Here is a 21,251-nt window from a genome sequence, read left to right as displayed (position 1 = left end):
ATTCTAGCATCTTAACTATCAGAGGAAATTTACAAGCAAACCGCTTGTTGAACCATTGCTTGGAATTTTTTTTTGTTGGTGATGCATTTTATCAAACTTGACATGTTTGGTGAGTTCTTAACGTAACTTCAAGGAAAGCATGACGGAGCTAAAACAGCTGACTCTTAAAGCCCTTTACGCTGTTTAAGCATTCTTTTTATAGAAATTTCTATGTGCATGTAGCTCATTGTCTCAAAGTACGTTCTGAACAGGAACGTACCTTTAAAGTCCTACTTTTTGGTCTGCAGCGATTTACTTCTTCCCCGTTTCTGGCTCCCTAGATCTTTATTTTGAAGATACATTCGGCAGTGTGGCTCATTTAAAATCGAAGATCCTTAAGTTGTTTCAGTTCTGTTTTCTGTCCGTCAATACGTTGTTATACCTTAATGAAAAGTGCTGTCCAAAATCGAAGAGAGGGAAACGATTTGAGTTGGTGCAAACAAGGCTTAAAGATCGGCTCGTTCATTTTGCTGCTCAGTGTCCAAACGCTTTCCTCTTCTAGAGAAGATGCATCTAATCTCATGAGAAAAGTTACACTCCCTAAACCATTTGAAACCAATCACCCCCTCCTTCACACCCAATAGACAGGCATATAATGCACAGGCTTGGAGAATTACACAGTTTAACAAAATAACATTCCATAGCTTCGGGGTGTTGAGGTTGTCAAAACTTTTAACAGCTCCCTCTCACTGCCATTTGGAGTCTGTGATGTGTGAAATTGCACAGCGCAGGTCTAATTGCGCTGAGCGAAAGCTGTCCACATCTGGTTTGCGTGGCTCAGCTCTATTTTCAAACCGGATAGCAAACAAAAATAAATGTACAGCAGAAAACTTTACGACAACTTTTTATTTATACATTGATTTATTTTTTTTATTCTTTTGCTAATGATTAATTGTAATTGTACGGCGCGCTCTGGCGAAGATGGCTGGGTGTGTATGGTGTATTAAGCAACAGTAAAGACAAGAAGGAGACCGAGAGACAGGAACAGCGTTCAAAAGAGATGGAAAGACTTGCAAAGCCCGCCGCACGCAACAGTTTTCATTTCAGCTGTTTTCTGTCATCTAACAAAATCGGTTTTGCATGAGCCAGCGCTCAGTTCTTTGCAGATAATCCTCTTTCGCCTTCCCTCGTATTTCTACCTTTCTATTCCACTGCTTTTCTCAACCTGATGTTCTTACCTCAAGCAAGTTATCTAGTTTTAAACCGACTCATTTTTATTTAACTGTGCCTCTCTTCTTTTAAGGTTCCTTGACAGAAGGAAAAACCTTCTTTCTTACCTTTTTTGTATACTTGTCTTCCTCAGCTGTCTATTTTTCTAAAAAAGATCTAGGTAAGGTGAATCAGCGGTCAAACCAGATACCAAATGGATGATGTATACACCCAGCTTGCACACATATAGTCGTGTCTACTTGAAGCTGCTGTACATAGCGCTCGTTAGGAGCTCTCATGCTATTAGAAACCTCCGTTTTCAGAGTAGAGGCTATACTTACGGTGAGTTTTGCAGCGTGAAAGAGTAAGAACTATGATTGATGCATCGTGGTATCTCTCTGTCGTCTTTAATGATGCTTTAACAGGCATTGTTGTAGCTGTGCGGTGCGCTGATACAGATTAAATGGAATCCCCAATGAAGATAGGTGACAGAGAAAATCCATCAGCGGGAATAGATGGACTTCTGTTTAACAATCACTCGCCAGCTTCCCTCTGGTGAATGTGATCAGCTTTGAATTTTAATGCTGGAATACCTAGAGGAAAAAGTTAAGCAATTTCTGAGATCAGTGTTATGTAGTCTTTTGATGTTTTAGAATTTTGTTAAAATAATTTTAAAAAGTTTGAATTATTACTGACCTTGAAATGTGTATGAGGCTTCTCCTCATATTGAAGGTGTTCAGATAAATATTAGTGATTCGGAATAGTGAAACATGCCATTTGTGATCCTCTTGTTTTTTTAAATTAAGATCATCATAATACAAATTTAAGCAATGGTGGGTTCTCGCCAGATACTCCGGCTTCCTCCCACAGTCCAAAAACATGACTGTCAGATGAATTTGATTATCTAAATTCTCCTTAGGTGTGTGTGTGGGGGAAGGGGGGTGCTGTTGACAGGTTGTTTGTCCTGTCTGTCTCTGTGTTGCCCTGTACCCCTGTACCTCTCGCCCATTGACAGCCGGAGACGGGCACCAACACCTGTCCCAACCCCAATGGGATAAGGGTGTAAGAAAAAAGATGGATAGATATGCTGGAAGGCTTTACAGCTCAGTAAAATGCAGCACTATATTAATTCATACATACATACATCTACCCATCATATGTTCTCCTTTTTGCCACAATTCACAACTCTAGGAGTTTGAGATGGCGAAAGTCTAGAAATTAGTTTTATGTGGGAATCTGGTAACTGTCACTCTCTCAGGTAATCCATTTGACTTCATTCTTACTTCTTTTAGATGAATGGTTTTTGATGTCATACTCGCATCTGGATTTTTGGTGCTGTTACAACTCATTGTTCTTGAAGTGGCTGATTGTGACGTTGCTGCAGATTTCGCTGAGGAGTTTAAGTGTTGTTGCACCACAAAGCATTTAAACCATGTGTACACCCACTTTACACATACCCATTCTGCTCTGTCTCTGTTAGTTTAAACCAACGCTTTCTCTTCTGCACAAAAACATCCAAATTGTGTTCCCCACACGTCTCCCTCCTGAACAAGAACATTGACAAACAAACGCTGTTTCTCTGCAACCTCATCATAATCTCCAAGCAGAAACAATCCTTAAGTCTGGCCCTTCATCCTCCGGAAAGTTGCAGTTTTTTTTATTTTATTCCAGATTCTGAAGAAATACCCATATAACAATGGGCAACTTACATAGTAGTCCAGATCCATTCATTTAACTTAACTTATCTGTCCTTCAATTAATACATCCCAATCACATTTGTTTCTTTTCTTAGAATTTGAGTTGTTTTTGCAGGTTCCTTATTTAAAGCCTAAGAATAGATAGTTCACTGGTGTTTGTGTCTAAAAATAAACAACAATGAGTAAATATGTATCCTACTAAAGACATATTAGGAATGAAGGGAGAAAACAGACTGTCTGTCAGACAGAAAAACTTCCAATATTCTTTTGAGTAAATAAAATAAATCTATGAATATCTAAATTAAGGGCTTATTACCATGTTACACATCAGCACTGGGAAAAACACAATTGGCTTTATGACAAAGCAAGGATATTGTTTCATTGTGCAGAATGAATTATTTGTTTCTGCTGCCATGACTCCTGGAAAATGTTTGATCTTCCTCGATTTTGAAAAATCATGTTTTTGTCCTGGTAATCCATAAACTTTTGTATAAATTTAATTTCCAGAAGGTCAGTCAAATTCAAGCCTCCACTTATGGGAATGAGACATCAGCAATCACCAATGATGGAAGCAAAAAAAAAGTAAATAAATGAATAAAAGAGCAAATATCTCTTCACTTTCTCTGAAGCCTCATCAAAAGCAGATGTTTCAGACAAAACATCCTGAGAGCTGCGGTGTTTCCATGCAGGGCTTATCCTTGTTGACAGCTGCACAGTTGCATTTTGTATATTCGCCTCTTGTCTGAGGTTAAGTAACGTTCGGTAAGCCTGCACAGATACAGCTGAACATCACAGAGTCCAGAACTCTGCTGGGTCTGGAGCCGACAACAGCTTGTTTGCGCAGTAATTCCTCCCTTAACAAGCTTCAGGCACACAAGGTGAGATCATAGCGAAAGCGCAGACATTCCCTCACGAATATGCAGGGTCCCCAGCAGATGTGTGGACCCATCGAGAGTTGGAAGTCTGCTTTAAGTCCGGGCACCACTGAGCTCGGCCAGTGAAAGCAAACATCCCCCTGAGCTGGATGCCGTCCAGCGACGGAAGTGCTTTCATTGCCAAATGAGGGCAAGGTTTGCTCAGGGGTCAGTGGTACTCTAAATCCTGTCAATAAACATGTTCCCCACCTGTTTATATCCCGCTCTCTTATCTATACACAGACAGCTCTGTTGGCCCAGCTCGAACCGCGTTCCTCGTCGTAGCAGACGGGTCTAATGAGCTGCCACTGCTTCACCTTTCACAGCCGTTCTTACTTTACTTTGGAGATCAAAAGTCCCTACGCTCATGTCCATGCGGCTCAAGAAATAAACACGGTAATGGTCACTTATAATTGAAATTTTTGGAGATCAGCGAAAGCAACAACAGTCTATGGTCTGTTTATTTTGGGTACTCAAATGTGATTCTTCTCTTACGACCCTAAATTTCTTTTGGAAGGTAAAGTTTAGAGGTTAACTGTAGGATTGCGCTTTAGTTTTTGACCAACACCAAAACATCATAATCAAATAACTTGAATAGCTGAACTTGCCACACTTACCACAAACAGGTTTTCTCAGTAACACCGAGGCAAACAGAAGCAAAGCAGTGAACCAGTTAACTCTATTTAAAATATGGATAGATTTTCGTTTTGGTGATTTGTGAAGCAGTGTAATCTTACTTGCGTTTTTGCAACAGTTTTGCCGTCACTCTTAGTTTTATTTCTGCACTGGATTTATGAAGCAGACCAGATATACAGGAGAGAGTTTTTGAATTTACTCCTATATTTACTTTTGCAAGGATGTCTAGGTCATGACCTTACAGCATATTCCTCAGAACCTTCTTGACATCTCAATAAAACAATAATGTAGTAGTTTGTTCAAATGAATACAGCGGATTGCTACATTCCTTTAACTATTTAATAAAATATGAAATGCTTGGATTGCTGTTAAACATGGCTCAGACTATTAAATCATTATTTACAGCCTGTAAAAGTATGCTGTAAATGTAATTACTTGTATAATAATATCAGGATAAAAAAAGAACTGCCTTGTCTTTGATTTTTATTACAAGTTGCTTTTTATGCTCTTATTATATTCTGTGTATGGAATTTTTTTTAAAGCAACACAGTTATTAAACACGCTTTACATGATTTGTTTAAATATGTAACAAACAAAAAGAGCAACATCCCTGATCTATTTTTTTGTAAACTCAACAACCCAACAGGCTGCTGTTTTCCTTAGTCCTCCCTTATTTTAAAATTAGCACCAGCTTTTTGGAAACTTATCATTTTAGCACACAAATACATTTTAGCTAAAGACTTGGCCTGTGTTTGCTTTGGCTTATTTAAATTTACAGAACTACAGGTTGTCAAACTGTGTTGGCACCAAAAGACACTGTTTACTTGTTAAAGCTAAGTACACTGCTTCTGCGTCTATTTTCAGAATTTGAGGCGCCAAAAACTCTTAGCAAACATGTAGCACCTATAACAGCTTTGTGCATTTGACCTTTGTATTTTTAGGGAACAACCCTAAGTTGAATGTGAAATGTGCACTGTGTGTATTATGTTTTGAAATGGAGTTGATTTCAGGATGAGACACCAATACGACAGGTTTTCCCATTGACCAGGGCAGGTTGATGATTTTCATCATTTTAACTTAATTGTTTCTCAGCAGTTTGTTTTAAACATAAATCATGTTTTAGCCAACCAAACAGCTAAAGCATACCTTTACCATTGCTTCCTGAAATTTCATTGGTCCATCCCATGCCTGCAGTCGATAACAAAATCGCCCTTCATCTTAAGACAAATATAAATGAACAAATCAGCACCTCAGTAAGCAAACCAGTTGTCTTATGTTGTGGCTAATACATGTACGTTTGCTGCCCGTCATCACAACAGTTCACTGCATGTCTGTCTCTATATAAATCCTTGTGTTTTCCTCAGTTAATTCCTCCAGTTCTCATCCCCACTAGCTTGATCCCAGGAAGCCATCATTCTACTGTTTACCGCTGGCCCTCGTCGACCATTGGCCCGCGTGTGGCTATTTCCGTGTCAGTGTGACATCTTTGGCTTAGAAAAGAAAAACGGTGCACTGACCTATAAAGTTGGTCACAGATTGTGATTTTATTTTATTTTTTTCTTGGATTCATTCATCTTATTGAGCTTCATGTAGAGATTCCAAGTAACCGGACTCCCAAACCTCACGGTAAAAACCTAAGCAGATGGCTGACAGATCCCTTCTCTACAGCGGGCATTGCTTGTTGAAAATCCTGTGTGCCGCTGCTCCCAGGCAAATATTTCTAGTTCATGTAGGGACTAGAAGTCGTGGGCAGCCAGAGAATGCAGAGATTTTACAGTATAATGTTTTTTTTATACACAAGCATGTTCTTCTTAAGATGCTTTCCTCTGATGTAAGCATCTGGTAATAAGAGGTAGCTACTTATTTATTTCATTAGCTAAAGAGACAACATTGTTTTATTACTGTGTTGTTAACAAAATTGCCAAATCAGTTTAGCTTCCAGGAGGACTTTTATTTTATATAACCCAGTTTCTGATTAGGAGAACTGTGTATAGTTTATGCAGAGAGCAAAGGATATAATCACTCTGGTGCTAAAATTGCAATTCTGTTGCAAAACAGAGATAGCATCTTAATTGTCTAAAACAACCACAATTATGTTCAGTATTGTTTCCATGACAGATGTTTATCATGGTAAAAACTTGATGCTTCATTCTTAAAGAATGCTTTTTCCATTAGAGACTCATGAATGACCTAATGCACAGATATGTGAATGTACTCCTTTCTTGTCCTTATAATACCTCTGCTGACTGACACGATGCAGCCGGCACAGATCATCTCTGTTTTAAATATCACTGTGAATTCAAGAGAGGAGAAATATTTTTGTTTTATGTTTGCTGAAAACTTTATTAAAAAACGGTGAGGCATTTTCAAGGATAAAATGTATGATTCAGAAGCAAACCCGCTTTGATAAATCAAACCCTCTTGCACTGTTTCTTTAAACTAATTAAAACCCTTTACATTAAAGCAGCTTGTGTCTGGTTCAGTTCTAATAGTCTGCATTATGAGCAAGATTTTTTTTCCAATGCGACAACCTCCTAGAGAGCATCAAAACGGTTTGTTTTATGTGACTTCTGCACCCTTCTTATACCAGAGGCTTATAAAGAAGGAAGAAAGATCACCTGTCTGAAGAGTATCCAGGATTCTGTGGTTGCTGCTGACAAACATTTATTTGTAAACTTTGCTTCTTGACAATTTTCGCTCTCACAGGTAAAAATAATCCGGTCCGATAGGCGATTGTTCATTTTCTAAAAGCTGCACACTATCATTTGACGGACAATTTTTCACACTCAATTTTTCTCCGCAGAAAACCGAAATCTCCGTTTTACTTTCTAACCTCTTCAGATTTAAAGTCCGCAATTATTTTTTAATTGACTGAGAAAACTAATTGTAGAAAAGCAAAAACGTGCCTTTTGTAAAGAGCACTTGCATTGCTAGGGCTGAAAAGATGGGGGCACCGTAAGACTTTACCATTGCTCCAACACGAAGAACACAATCAAAACTGTTACATAGACAGACGAAGGGAGTTTACAGAGGTTACAGGCTTTTTGTTCCAAAGATATTGTTCGTGTGAGGAGTCATTTTAGGTTTGCTAAAGAATGAAAAAAGATGAGGTGATTTGAATGAAGTGATTCCAAGATTTTGTTTGACACAAGGAAATAATACATCTGCAGCAGGTCGGCGTAAAGTGGACACGTTTGTAGACATGTAAGCATATCTTTTATATGAGAAAAGCAGCTGACTGACATCTCCATCTCTCCAGAAGCATTTAAGGAAGTTGTTTGGGTGAATTGTCCTTTTGGGAGCAGAGGTCAGTTGATTAATTAGAAAATAATGTATTTGTTACTATGTTATTGTTTACAGCGTATGACTGCTAAGTTAGACATTCTGCTCTCAAATATTGCATCCAGCTAGCTCCAAGGCGCTTTGATGTATCTGGCTACATGAGCGCTTAGCGTGCAATGTTTCTCATGGTAACCCTGTCCACCGATCAGACGCGCTTTGGTCAAAGTCTGAAATAATTGAGCGGCCCTCCTAAGATGCGGCTCACCCGGCGGTGACGCAAATACAGCTCAGAAACCTGCGTGTTAAATGTGACATCGAGAGAAAATACAAGACAGTTTGTTTTGTTTCCTCTTTTCTCTCTATCCAAAAATGACTTATTTGTATCCAGCGCTCCTGCCCATGTGGGCAATTATGATTGACTGCTAGTGGTTATAACCAGTACTGCCGTGCCAAGAAGTAGCATTCAAGACTTTATCCATGATTGAATGTTGTGACGCTGTGAAATAAAGATCAACAAGTCCAGATGGGTTTTGTTAAAGCTTTGCTGCCAGTTGGGCATATCGTGGTGTGTATGGGTTGAGGGGGCTTTTAATCAAGTGAGCAGTTTCCTTGGGACTAGCTGCAGCAGAAGTGGTTAAATTCTCAGGTTGTCTTTTGTGAAACCTGTTGTTGGAAGAAAAACAAAAGGAGAATCAAACGAGAGTTTAAGCGTTGGCATTTACTTTTATGGACAAAACATGTGTGTTGCTGCATAAACCATGTGTTCATTTGTGTGTGCGGTCCGTAAACTTCTCAGTTGCTCTTTTTCTCCCCGCTCCACCCGCTCATCCCACTCAGTTCATCAGGTTCACAACACTCCCCTGTTTGCTTTGAATGTTCGTTGCCAATAAAGTGTTAACTGGATATATTTCAGAGATAATAAATATATATTTTATTCCAGTTTGAATCACTTCCAGTCCTCAATAACCATCTGCCATAAAGCAAAGGACCTGTTGTGGTTTGTAGATGAAGCCTCCTCTTTCAGGAGGCATCACTCATTTTCTTTTATTTTTCAAAAATTTATATATTACAGCAGTGCATCCAGAAAATTGGGGTGGTTACTAGCCTAGCAACAAAAAGAAAACATTAAAAAGGTAGACAGAACATAAAGAGATCTTCTCGGGTGCAATGTGCTCCCACTGGATACAAATGATTTTATTGTTCTCCTATTGGTTGTTTTATTCTCTCTATAATTTAACGTTGATTTTTATTGTACGGCGCTTTGTGATTTTATGTCTGTAAAAAGCACTTTATAAATAAACTTTGCTCACTTACATTTACTCAACTATGAACAATCGAGCATGGGAGATCTCCATCTGGGTTTAATATTAATGATATCAGCATATCTGAGTCCTGGTTGCTCCAAGATGGAGCCTGGTAGCGGTGATAAAGGTACAGCTGTGTACAGGTTTGGACCTCCATGAATAATTTGAAGGAGTGGGTGAACTGACCTTATGCTAATCCTTTAGCCACTCACAAACACACAGAGCTGATAGTTTTTGAGTTACTTGATTTATTGCAACACTTTTGGAACAGTAACTGTTGTGGTCATCGGTTCCTGTCATCCCTGACTGCAACATGCAAGATTTCATTCAATGCCTAAAACCAACAACCCACATGCTCCAAAAAAAATACACTTTTCTAATGCCTCTTAATTCGCTCGTTGTGCAACAGAGCCCCACCAGGTGAAGCGCACACACCTCCAAATTGCTCACACGGACAGCTTGCTCAGAGACAAAGGATACGTATATGCATGTTTGGTCCTTTTTGTGACGTCAATGATGGCAAGAGGGGAATATCCAATTCTCCTCCTGTTGTAGAGCATGTCTGCTCTGACACAGTGAACTAATCAAATTTACCATACTGTTAGTGTAGCTCCCCCCAAGCGAATGTTCTCAAATTCGATCAACAAATTTTGAAATATAAGCGCAACATTTTTGGGGAACATTGTGTTACCATTTTTGGCATGGATGTATGTTTTTCTTCGCAGGTCAACATCAACTGGGTGTTTCTTTTTTTCTTTTTTTATAAGAAAGTGGTGTGGCCCTTTTTGTAGGATATATAACTGCTTGCGTCATAAACAAACAATCTTTAATCAAAACCATGCAAGAAAGAGACTCGGTGCACTGTGAATTTATTTCCATATAAAAGAACCTGATGTCTAATACAAGTCGAGATTTCACAATGCAAACATGATCATCTTTAAAGCACCTGTCCTTTCCATTAAGGAGTAGAGAAAAACAGCAGTGTCTAGGACACACGCACACACACGCAACTGACGAAAGCAGGGACGACTTCAAAAGTTATTCCATAACTCAAATCAGTCTCCTGGCAGTTGTTGATTCTTTCCAGCCAATCATACTTTAAGAATGCCAAGGGTAAACAACTCCAGCTGAATGACAAGTTCCTGAGAGTTATGGTTCTTGAGCATCTGTAAAACTGGATCTTCACAGGCTGTGTGTGGCTTTAAAATATTCCTTCCTGTGATCAGAAAAAAATATTTTTATAAAATGTGGTACAAATTGATTATTGTGTTAATGTTTTTGACTTGCATCATTGGCAGCCCTAAATAACAGAATTTGACAAATGTTCCACTCCAAACAGTCCTATTATAACCTAAATTATGCATTGTTTGAAATCTATGGACATGATTATAGTGGTGTACAAGGAAGCAAGAGATACAATCCTGTGAGAAACAGATTTCTTAGATGTTTTGCTTTTTATCACACTTAAACATCTCAGATCATAAAATATATTTTAATTAATAAACATAGCCTGAGTAAATACCACATTTATGTTAAAAATAGGATTTTGTTTATTGAGGGAAAGAAGCTTTTCAAACTGACTTGACCCGATAGGAAAAGTTAATAGCCCTCATGAATTTCTTTTACTACACCCAGTTGCAACAACATAAAAAAAAGCTAAAAGATATTAAAAAGCTACACGGCATAATCTGAATTTAAAAAAATTCAGGAACAGCTCAAGTTTTGGGACTTTAATGAATCACAGCAAGACTCTAACCAAACAGGAGGCGCTGGAAACAGTTTGTGGACTAACACGTACAAAGTTTAACTTTCTGGAAGATCTAAGTCTTATTCCAATGTAACACTTACACAGTGTTTCAGGAAAAGAAAATCATATCCTTATCTTTTGACTTTCATATCAAAAATCCCTCCAATTGTCCACCAGTTATTGGCAAAACCAATAGCCAATTGGCCAATTACTTTTTTACACAGGGCCCCATTACTTTTTTGGATTACTTTTTCCCCTTAGTTGAAATCCCCTCAAAACTGCATCATGAATATTCTTCAAATTATCTTTTTTTTTATGATTGTAAAGTATTATTCATGAAAACATTCTAGCGTAACAAAAAACAGAGGATGTCCATAACAGGGTAGATGCTTTTACTCAGCACTGTACATGTAAGCAGTAAAAAAAATTATGACACATTAGTAGTTTTGTAAAATACATCCAGCACATGGAATATTTCTTGCCATCACAATTCTTGTCCAAAACAAGCTGCCTGGTGCCTGTTTGTGTCCATAACATTCAACAGTCTCCATGTCTCCTACAGCGGCTACTTAAAGTATTTTCTCCTCACTCAGGAAGTATCAAGACAGAATTTCCTGCCTTAGGCAGATTTACTGATTTTGCTAAATAGACAGATTTACAACATTTCCCAGCTGAACCTTTAGCATCCTACCAGTGTCATCATAGGAAAGCTGGCTGGCTTGCAATCCAGAAATCAAATGCATTTTTTTCTTTTTGCTTCAGAACCTGGGAAATGCATGCTTTTACACAAAAATGTTTCGCTACATTTTCTTATCGAATGGGCATTTTCTGCCAGCTGCTCAGCTGTCTGATAGTGTACATTAGTAAAATTTCATAACCAAGTATTTTTGTTTTGTTTTTTTAATTTAAATTATGCCTCAGAAACTGTTTTGGGAATATAAGCCATCTGTTCACTAAGTTAGTCTCCTGCTGTCATTTCATATCTATCTTCATAAAATCTAAACCCTGCAGAAAGAGAATTTCATTTTACATATTGAAACTGATATTTTTTTTCTACACTTCGGCTGACAATAAATCTAGAATTTTCTTTCCGTCTTACATTTTTGGTAGAAGATGCACAATATCTGAAGGGATAAATCCATAACTCTTGTGGAATAGTTCGCAACAAGCTTATTTATTAAGTATTCAGGAGATGTGTAATGGCATTAAAAAACTATCTAAATTTTGATTGTTCTTACACTTTATTTGCTAAAGTTAGGTTAAGCTAATGCTTGTTAAGATAAATATGTGTCAGAGTGCACAGAGCATCACAGTTTGTTGCATATGGGGCTGCAGACCAGTCAGGGTTCGAAAGGTGACCCCCATCTACTACTGGAAGTAGCAGCTTTGGGAACATTAGCATCAGAAGTGGGCCATGGAGGAATGAAGGAAGGTAGCCTAATCTGAGGAATCTTGGTGTTTTCATCATGTTGAGGGTTGGGGGAACACATGGAAATTGGATATAAAACAACTGTAAAGGAAAACTGGCAGAGGCATGGGTGCGGATTTATGTTTCTGCTGGTAACTCTAATAGGTCTGACTTTGTTTGGTTAGATAAGAGGTCATAATCTGTTATTATCCATGAGAATTAACTGGTCCATTAAGGGAATAAGAATGATGCAAGTAGGACTTAATATGACGTCTTTTGAAAATCATTTTAAATTGAATTAAATTATACAAGTAATTTGAAAATGTAATGACTATCTCCCTATTTCATTAAGAATACTTAATTATTAAAGGAAATAAACAAATTCAGTGGTACGTGGGTACAAAATGGTATATTTACAATAACAAAATGGCAGTAGAAAAGAGACACAAGATGGCAACACATGGGGACAAAATGGGAGGATGGATTGTAGAATTGATCAAGAGCCATTCTATATGCCTGAAACACAATTCCTCCCTGCCTTCCCAGACTAAGGTTGCTGTGACCACTGTCTACTGCAAGTAAAACTCTGACTGATTGTGAGAACCTCACCACCCTAGGGAGGAAAATACAATAAAAGGAGCGCTCCCTTTTGAGATTCGTAGTAACCATCTCAAGCTGGTCTAGTCGACAAGAATTTGGGAGAGAAAGGTTTGCTCTGATTTACCTCCAGGATCGATTTCATCTTCGTCTGTCAACAATCAATGCAGTCCGTGTCCATTTTTTCTCCCGCTTGGGGTGAGTCATGTCCATAAATGCCATGGCAGCACACAGTGTTCACAGTGTTATTAGTCTCGTTTGACTCTCATTTATAATAAAATCTGGTCATTACAGGTCTATCTGGTTCTTTAAACAAACTTCTATGAGTTTTATTTCTTCCAAATGTTCTGCCATGAAGTCCTCTAATATATGACTCAAATGTTTTGCTGCAGATGTACAGAATACAAGTAAACCCCTTTCAAGGAGGAAAAGAAATGTAAAAAAAACCAAGAAAATTCAAACAAACATACACCAAAGACACGATCAGTTGTTTCCTTTATTGCCCCTTTTCCACTTGTACTGTCCCAGCACTGTTCAACTTAGTTTTACTCGACTCTACATGGTTCCAGTCATTTTCCCTCACAGCTAAGTACCACCTCTATGTGTTTGGTTCGTCCTACCAGGGCAGCTTCAGAGTCTGAAAAGTAAAGTCATATAATCTGGACGTTGTGTCGTTTTCAATGTTGTCATTTTCAATAAAACGCCAAATGCACTCTGTCGTCTTAGGGAATTTTTACAAATGCCAGGACTGATTCTTGTAAGGGAGTCGTTTCTGTGACACAATCATTGACTCCCCCCAGTCAATCAGTGGCCGGCAGTCTTCTGACATCGTATTTTCAGCCTGATTGGTACACTTGGAATCCCAGTTGAGTTGGGACAGAAAAAGGGGCTGGTACTATGTCAACGTCACTAAAGGAGGAAGCCCATAACCAAGTCCATCCACACCGAGTTTGTACCAGTGAAAAACGGCCATTTGTGGTTTCCCCAGAAGCATGTGAATGTAGACACTTTTGTTTTGGGGGTGTCCATTTTATTGTTATTAAATAATGATTTACAACAAAATACATAATTCTATGGACAACAAAAATATGTCTAAAGTTACTTTGGGTTTTTACAGAAAAGTCTGGTGAAATATTTTTAATAAATCCCATAAATTGGACAAAAACAATGTATTCACTAGATTGCCTAGATGTTATCATGAGTTATCATTTAGTGGACACATGGCAACAATGAGCGGTAACTGTTTGGTGCTCTTTTAAGAGAAAGGGCATTGATTAAAGTTATTGATAGCCAGCCAATATTAGTTTTCCTTTCTGTCAACACAGTGATCATACAGTAGGAAACAACTAAGTGCATAAAAAATCAAATCACTAACCCCGCCCTATGCTGCATCTTTATTGCTCTTTGCAGCTGCTGGGAGTAAATCTAACCCCCAATGAAGGGATTCTACCATTTTGGTCAAAGTTTATACAACTGAGCATTTAAAATATATACATTTACAGGGAGGCATGAACCTTTCCTAGCTATCACTGGTTAACAGCCAGTGTCGTAAAATCACACAAGTCAAACATGCTTGCTTAGGGAAAGCTTTTGCACAATGAAAACTGTAGTAAAGCCCATGTCTTGAGACATATCCAAATGAATGAAACTCATTTATATAAAAATTTGACTTTTATTGCGTATATCCCAAACACCACGTACGGAAGAAAATACACTTTATCTTTGCTGGGGTTGCTAGGTAACAGTGCACTGCCTGTGACAATCAGGAGGTTTTTGAAGCTACTTGTTTTCCAGACACACAAAAAAATAACTTGTTGCCTCAAAATGACTGTTTTTTTAAGTTCTTGGGCTGCTTTTACAAGCAGTTGAGTCCCAAATAGAAATATAAAAATGTACTAAATCTCAATTTTACATAATATGTCCAATTTAAGACCTGAAAGGCAGTTTACTTTTCAGAAGGGCAACCACCAACAAAATATAACCAGAAGAATTAAGATCAACTCCTGTTCATGTTAGAGTTAAAAGTGTACTAATTTCTGCCCCATAAATGCCAATATGTGACACAGTAATAAATCACAGCTCACCTGCTGATGTTGCATTTTCTCTACCATAACAGCATTCTGTTGGCCATGTTTGTCCATCGCAAGCTGCTCTCACTCAGACACTGAAATAAATTCTTAGCATGTTTCCACATTGGTATATTCCAATGAGGGTTAAAATACACCTTCATACCCACAGAGAGGATATTCCATCAGGCTTTCCAATTAATATACTAAGTGGTTCAAAGCTTCACAATGCCACTTTTCATTTAAATAAATCTCCAGCCATGTTTATGGCTTTCACTCCTCTGACAGTCCTCCGTACTGAGTAAACACCCTCCTCTGGCAGCTTGGACACACTTTTTTTATTAACCGACTCTCCCACTCTTTATGTTTCCATGGCTCTTGTTAACCAGATGGTGACACGAGAGGATGACCACCGCGAAGCGCCCATCACTCACCGCATATACTACATGACTGCTTGAACCCTCGGATGCTTGTATGCATATCCTGTTTAAGAAAAACCGACCACCTCAGTCCATACACACACACACACACATACACCGCAGAGATGTATAAATACACAGAGACAAGCATTGCTTGTGCAGAGCATACTCAGGGATGGCCACCTCAGAACCACCTTCACTTTGCACACCTTTCATACTCGTAGGTTTGGTTTTTCCTCTATGCAGTGAAATCCACTCCGTGGGGGCCAGTTGGCCTTCTGATGTATGTACGGGTGTCAGCAAGGGATACAAAGCTAGCTGTGTGTGTCAAAAGCAGCATCTATAAACCCCTGAAAAGAAGGTAATAGAGATGCTGGCAAATGTAGATTTTTAGCACAAGTGGTTTCACAAATGGCTTTTAAAGAATTCTTTAAGACCGTTATTAATTAAATTTAAGTCTTGTATAACAACAGAAATGTACAAAATAACATTGTATATTTCATGTAGCAGTAGAAAGAAGCTTTTTAGCACGGATTGGGGGTTGGCAACAGAGGTTAGCCCATGGCAAAGACAAATGTCACTTGTCACATTTATTTGCTATGTCAATGTATATAATAAAATAATAATAGCTACTGTAGCAGGGGCACAACTACATACATCCTTTCTGAGGTGTATGCGAACATGTCCCCGACCCCACCCAATGACGTAAACTTGTACAACTCATCTATAATTAAAGTATCAATAATAATAAATGTACATATATGTGAATAAATTGCTGCCTACAGGACAATTAAAAAGAATGAAACAAAAAACTGCAATATTTCATAATTTAATATATTTGAGCCAGAGAGCCACTTCTGTTAGCCTGTGTCTAGAACCGCCTGTAGGCTGCAGGTCTGAGGCATTTTGTTAGCATATTTTCTATCATTCTTATAGCTTGATAGGAAGCCTTATGAAAACTGATAACCTACGTTAATAAAATGGTGAAATAATATTGACCACAAAACACTGTATTTATAAAAGATATCAACATTTTTTCTACACAATCCTAACAAACGTTTTTAATGTTGAAAAAGTAAACGGTTTTTCTTCACAATATTTATTTATTTACTATTAATCTATTTTTATGACCGAGACCAAATGCGGTCAAGACCGAGAAAATATATGGTCTACAACACTGCATAGAAGCATTTACCTGATTTTTATTGATAGAACTAGATTTGAGCAATTTCCTTTGGGTCGTTGACAAAATTGTACTAAAACAATTTTAGTACAATTGTTTTAGTACAAACTTCACTGTTTCTAAGAGTATTTCCCCTGAATCCGTGCAACTTTATGAGTCTCTGTTGAGATTGATATGTAGTGATGCAAAATCTTTTTTTTAAATGCAGCAGTTATTCAAAAAATTGTTTCTTTTATCTTCAATTTTTAAGATAATAGTGTGCGATAAAAATTATCTTACACCTTGAACTTCTAACTTCTTTTTTTTACATTTTGTTACATTTCAACCACAAACTTCAAGTCTAGTCTCTATAGAATTAGGGCAAGAAAGAAATTATAAAAAAAGGTCACAAGAAATCTTGTGTACCCCAAGCCATGTAGAAAGCACAGAAAATACATGAAAATCTTTTGCCTACATGCAAAACACAGTATCTCGGGAAAAACACTACACATAGACCTAAACACTTTATCCACATGGTGAAGCTTGGTGGTGATCATTACTGTCCATACAGTATGAGTGAAACTGAGTATTTGGCAAAGAAAAAAGTGACACATATTTCAGTCTCTAGCTGTCCAAACCCAGCAGACACACTTCTGTTTTGGTGGATCTCTAAAGTATTGTAATTTTTTTTGTTTTTCTTCCACTTAAAAATGATGCGCTTTTTAATCTTTATCTCAGAAAATACCAACATAAACCATCCATCCATCCATTTTGTAATACCCTTGTCCCTAGTGGGGTCGGGAGGTACTGGTGCCTACCTCCAGCTAACGTTCCGGGCGAGAGGCGGGGTCACCCTGGACAGGTCGCCAGTCAGGGCAACACAGAGACAGACAGGACACACAACCACACACACACACACTCACCCATAGGGAGAATTTAGAAAGACCAATTTACCTAACAGTCATGTTTTTGAACTGTGGGAGGAAGCCGGAGTACCCGGAGAGAACCCACGCATGCACAGGGAGAACATGCAAACTCCGTGCAGAAAGACCCCGGGCCGGGAATCGAACCCAGGACCTTCTCACTGCTGCGCCCACTGTGCAGCCCCAACATGAACCTTGTAGTTGTAATATGAGTTCAAAATTAGTTAAAGGAGTATAAATATTTCCACTGTGTATTAGTGTTTAATATTATTTAGTGTTTAAAACACCAAAATAAATACATAAATGTCAATTAATTAATGACAAATTGAGGATTAGAACGATTTATGCATTTATTCATAGGGGGAATATAAACAGGTATGCAGAGTGAAGTAGTATTTTAATTTGTAAATAACAGCTATTCAAGTCCAAGTAAATGAGAGCACAGGAAGAGCTGAGCTCTGCAGCAATCCCCCTTCCTAGCTTTCCAACACTGGTTAAACAGTGTTGGAAAGCTGCTGTTAAGCGTGGAGGGAAACAACATTTTGCAGTACAGTGCTATAACAGATCAGCAGGAAAGGTATTTGGTTACAGCAGTGGCTGTAATACGATTACACAGTGCTGGACAGAGTGTAAGTAAAGCTCAGCTGTGCTTTTGAGGTTAAACGTCGCAGATGTTTAACCTCAAAACTCCCCGACTTTCAAATCTGAAGTCGGGGAGTGTCTGCGGAGCATGAAACTGCCTTTTTGTTAATTGCATAGCATTCAGAGTGGCGGGTGAGGTTTTAGGAAAAATAGAGCATTTAAAAACACATTAGCACTAAAATGCAGTGACTGCATTTTGTGGACAGAGATAGGTTGAACATGTCTGGATATAGAAATAAATGGCAGAAACTTTCAGTAAAATATTGAAATATTTTATATTTTTCCCCACACATAGTTACATGACTACAGGAGTAGTAGCCATAGCAGAAGCAGAGATTTTATTTTTAACTCCTGAATGGGTCAGTGGAAGTGGGATCCACCATCTGCTTGGACACCAGTGTGCAACAATAAACTGAAAGTGTGTGAATGGGAGGTACGAGTTAAACCCAATAAAGAGAGATCCTCAACGCCATGTTCCTTTTGGGGGTTTTTTTCTGGGACACAGATCATTGCAGATCTCAGATTTACAATGACCGTGTCTGGATCGGGTTATTTGGTGCATAAAGTCTTCATGTAAAGCGGGCCTGAGTTCCTTTGAAGAAAGAAGCTGCAGTAACAGTGGACTTCTTCTCCCCTCATAAAATAAATCAAAGTCAGTCACCTTGGTCATCTACACCTTTACACAATGAAACAGTGTTATGCTTTCCAGGAATATGCCTTACTGGTACACACTGCACATGAAGGGCTTATATAATGCTAATTTTTGTGTGTATTTTTCATAATATCCATATTTCCATTTTGAGATTATTGAGGTTGCAAAATCCACAGAGTATTTATATTCTTTATTTGTTCACTTGGTATGTGACATGTCCAGTTATGACATAATTGAACGGTAAGAGATTAGAGGAGTGTAAGAAAATGTTGTCGTTTTGACAAAAAATGAAAGGATTTAGATTGGGATGAATGCCTTTCCTGTTTAATTGTCAATATCAAAGCATGGTTCCCCTGTCTTTACAATGTCTTTAACTATGACTATAACTATGATTCTGCCTGAACATGAACACGTTTTTTAGTCTTTAAATCTGGACCACGAAAATCCAACATAGCTGCACTATAAGATGTTAAGAGAAAGTATTTTCCTCACTACATATTTCTTCCTACTTTTTAAAATATTTTTGTCACCCTCAAATATTTTAGCTCATCAAACAAAATGAATAAAGATAGCCTGTGTAGATGCACAGCAGTTTTCAAATGATTATTCCTCTATTTCCAGCCACACTGAGCCATTATTCAAAATCTAAAAAGAAAAGTAGGACATACGTAATTCCTCCATAGGAAATGGAAAATAAAAACTAATTGCGGGTAATTGCAAATGTCTGGTGTCAGTAGTTGCTGTCTAAGGTGGTGGGGCTATAACTTCGTCTCATAGACAGGTTGATTTGAAAAGCTATGTTTTCCGTAGTAAATTAAACTGTCTTTTGTATTTACTTCAATTATCTTTGTCTAATGATCTGAAACACTGACTCGCCACAAAAAGTAGAATCAGAGCAGGTAAAAAAGCTTTTCACAACATTGTTTATTAATATTGTAGCAAAAGGTGCTAAACCACAGTCTAAGCAGCAGTCTTTCCAAAAAGGCATTAACCCATTCATTCTCTGTTCTACAGAAACCCTCTTGAGCTTTGTGGATGACATCCTGTCTGGGGCCAGGTCTCCGTGTGTGATGCTGGGGGACATCCCAAACCTGCTGTCTTCCTCCATCAGTCTGATCATTCGCTGCCTGGAACCTGATGCAACATACATGTGAGTTGACACTCCATGCTCAACGCCTGAAGAAAAGTACACACTTGCTTTTCAAAGTGTCATAAATTGCCATTGATGGAAGCTTAAAGTGCAATTCACAAATGAAGTGCTGCAGTGTCTCAGAAATGCTCTGGTTAAGTTGATCAGGCCTTACTGATGTCTTTATTGCCATTATTTGCTGTGGATATAAACCCACAGGACTACAAAAATCATTTCATTTGGTAATAAAAACAATTTTGACTACAAAATTGCTTTAGCAGACAGAAGTTAGCTTTAGCCAGTACAATAAATGAACTTGTTTCTCTGTGTTTGCCACTAATCTTAGCTTTAAGTAAGAAAGGAAGTACAGATATTTAAATACTTTCACTTTGCCTTATTTACCAGCTTGGTTTCTTTAATATGTGAAAAATGTAAAATGGGGAGTTTTGAAAAGTCTTCGCTTTTTAAAAAGTATCATTTACTAAAAAAAGAAAAGTTCCCATCTTAATTAACAGTATAAAATTTAAATAATTAATTTTTGAATTGGTCCACATGAGAAAAAGTGAAGATTGCTTTTTGTTAGAGGCTGGCTATATTGAAGCAAATCCAGGTGACACAGTATCCCCAGTATTGTATTGTAAAGCCTCTTTAACTGCATTATGATAATCTAATTCTGAAAAATGGAAATAGAAGCAGATTGTAGCCTCAACCATTTACTTAGTGCCCAGTAGAGTCCTCAGTTAGTCCTCAAGGGATGCCATCTCGCATGTTTTAGATCATTCCCTGTTTCAGCACACTTGAAGTAAATGGACTTTGGAAAACTTGATGACATGCTGAGAAGGTAATTCAGCCATTTGAGTCAGCTATGTTGGCACAGGAACCCATGAAACACAGGGAAGCAGTCTAACATTTAAAACATTTTCCTCTAAAAATCACTGGTTCCACAATTATTAGCATCCTCTTTAAGCCAATAAGACATCGTTTGGTCTTCCATAACTTTTTACTAGATTTGAGAGAGGCAATTTATTGACCATTCTTGCTTCCACAATCTCTCTAGCTCACCATGAGTCCTGCATCTGCTTTTATACTTTCATCTCTATAGTTTATCCTACAGAGTTTCTTTATGAAATTTAGGTCTGGGGACTGAGATAACCAGGGAAGAAAGATTTATTTTATATCTGGTAAACTATCTTTGCCTTGACTTGATCACTATGTTTTCATCATTACCTTGTTAAGTTTTCCCAGGGTTTGGTTAGCTCAGTAGATATTAATGTAACATTTCAAAGAATTATTGCTGCTAAAGCTGTCCAATAAGGTTTGTTTCAGAGGAGAAACAGAAGCACATCATCACATTTTCTTCCTCATGCTCAAAAATAAGCATAAGGTGCACTTCAATATTTGTTCCATGTTTACGTTTGTAATGGTAGGACAGAAATGGTTCTGACATGACACGTAGATGCAGATGCAATTTAAAAGGTTGTGGTG

General features: G+C 38.0%; 1 protein-coding gene across 6 annotated transcripts in view; it reads left to right on the top strand.

The window, feature by feature from the left end:
• astn1 (astrotactin 1) overlaps positions 1 to 21,251 on the top strand; it is a 342,853-nt gene that overhangs the window by 298,443 nt on the left and 23,159 nt on the right. For all 6 annotated transcript variants that reach the window (XM_023335801.1, XM_014476012.2, XM_023335800.1 and 3 more), the window contains one exon: positions 19,652 to 19,787. In XM_023335801.1, the coding sequence (XP_023191569.1) occupies positions 19,652 to 19,787 (136 nt within the window). The remainder of the gene's footprint in view (positions 1 to 19,651; positions 19,788 to 21,251) is intronic.

The sequence above is a fragment of the Xiphophorus maculatus genome, chromosome 6 (genome assembly GCF_002775205.1).
Source record: "Xiphophorus maculatus strain JP 163 A chromosome 6, X_maculatus-5.0-male, whole genome shotgun sequence".
Lineage (NCBI taxonomy): Eukaryota > Metazoa > Chordata > Actinopteri > Cyprinodontiformes > Poeciliidae > Xiphophorus > Xiphophorus maculatus.
This window is presented reverse-complemented; position numbering and strand designations above follow the sequence as displayed.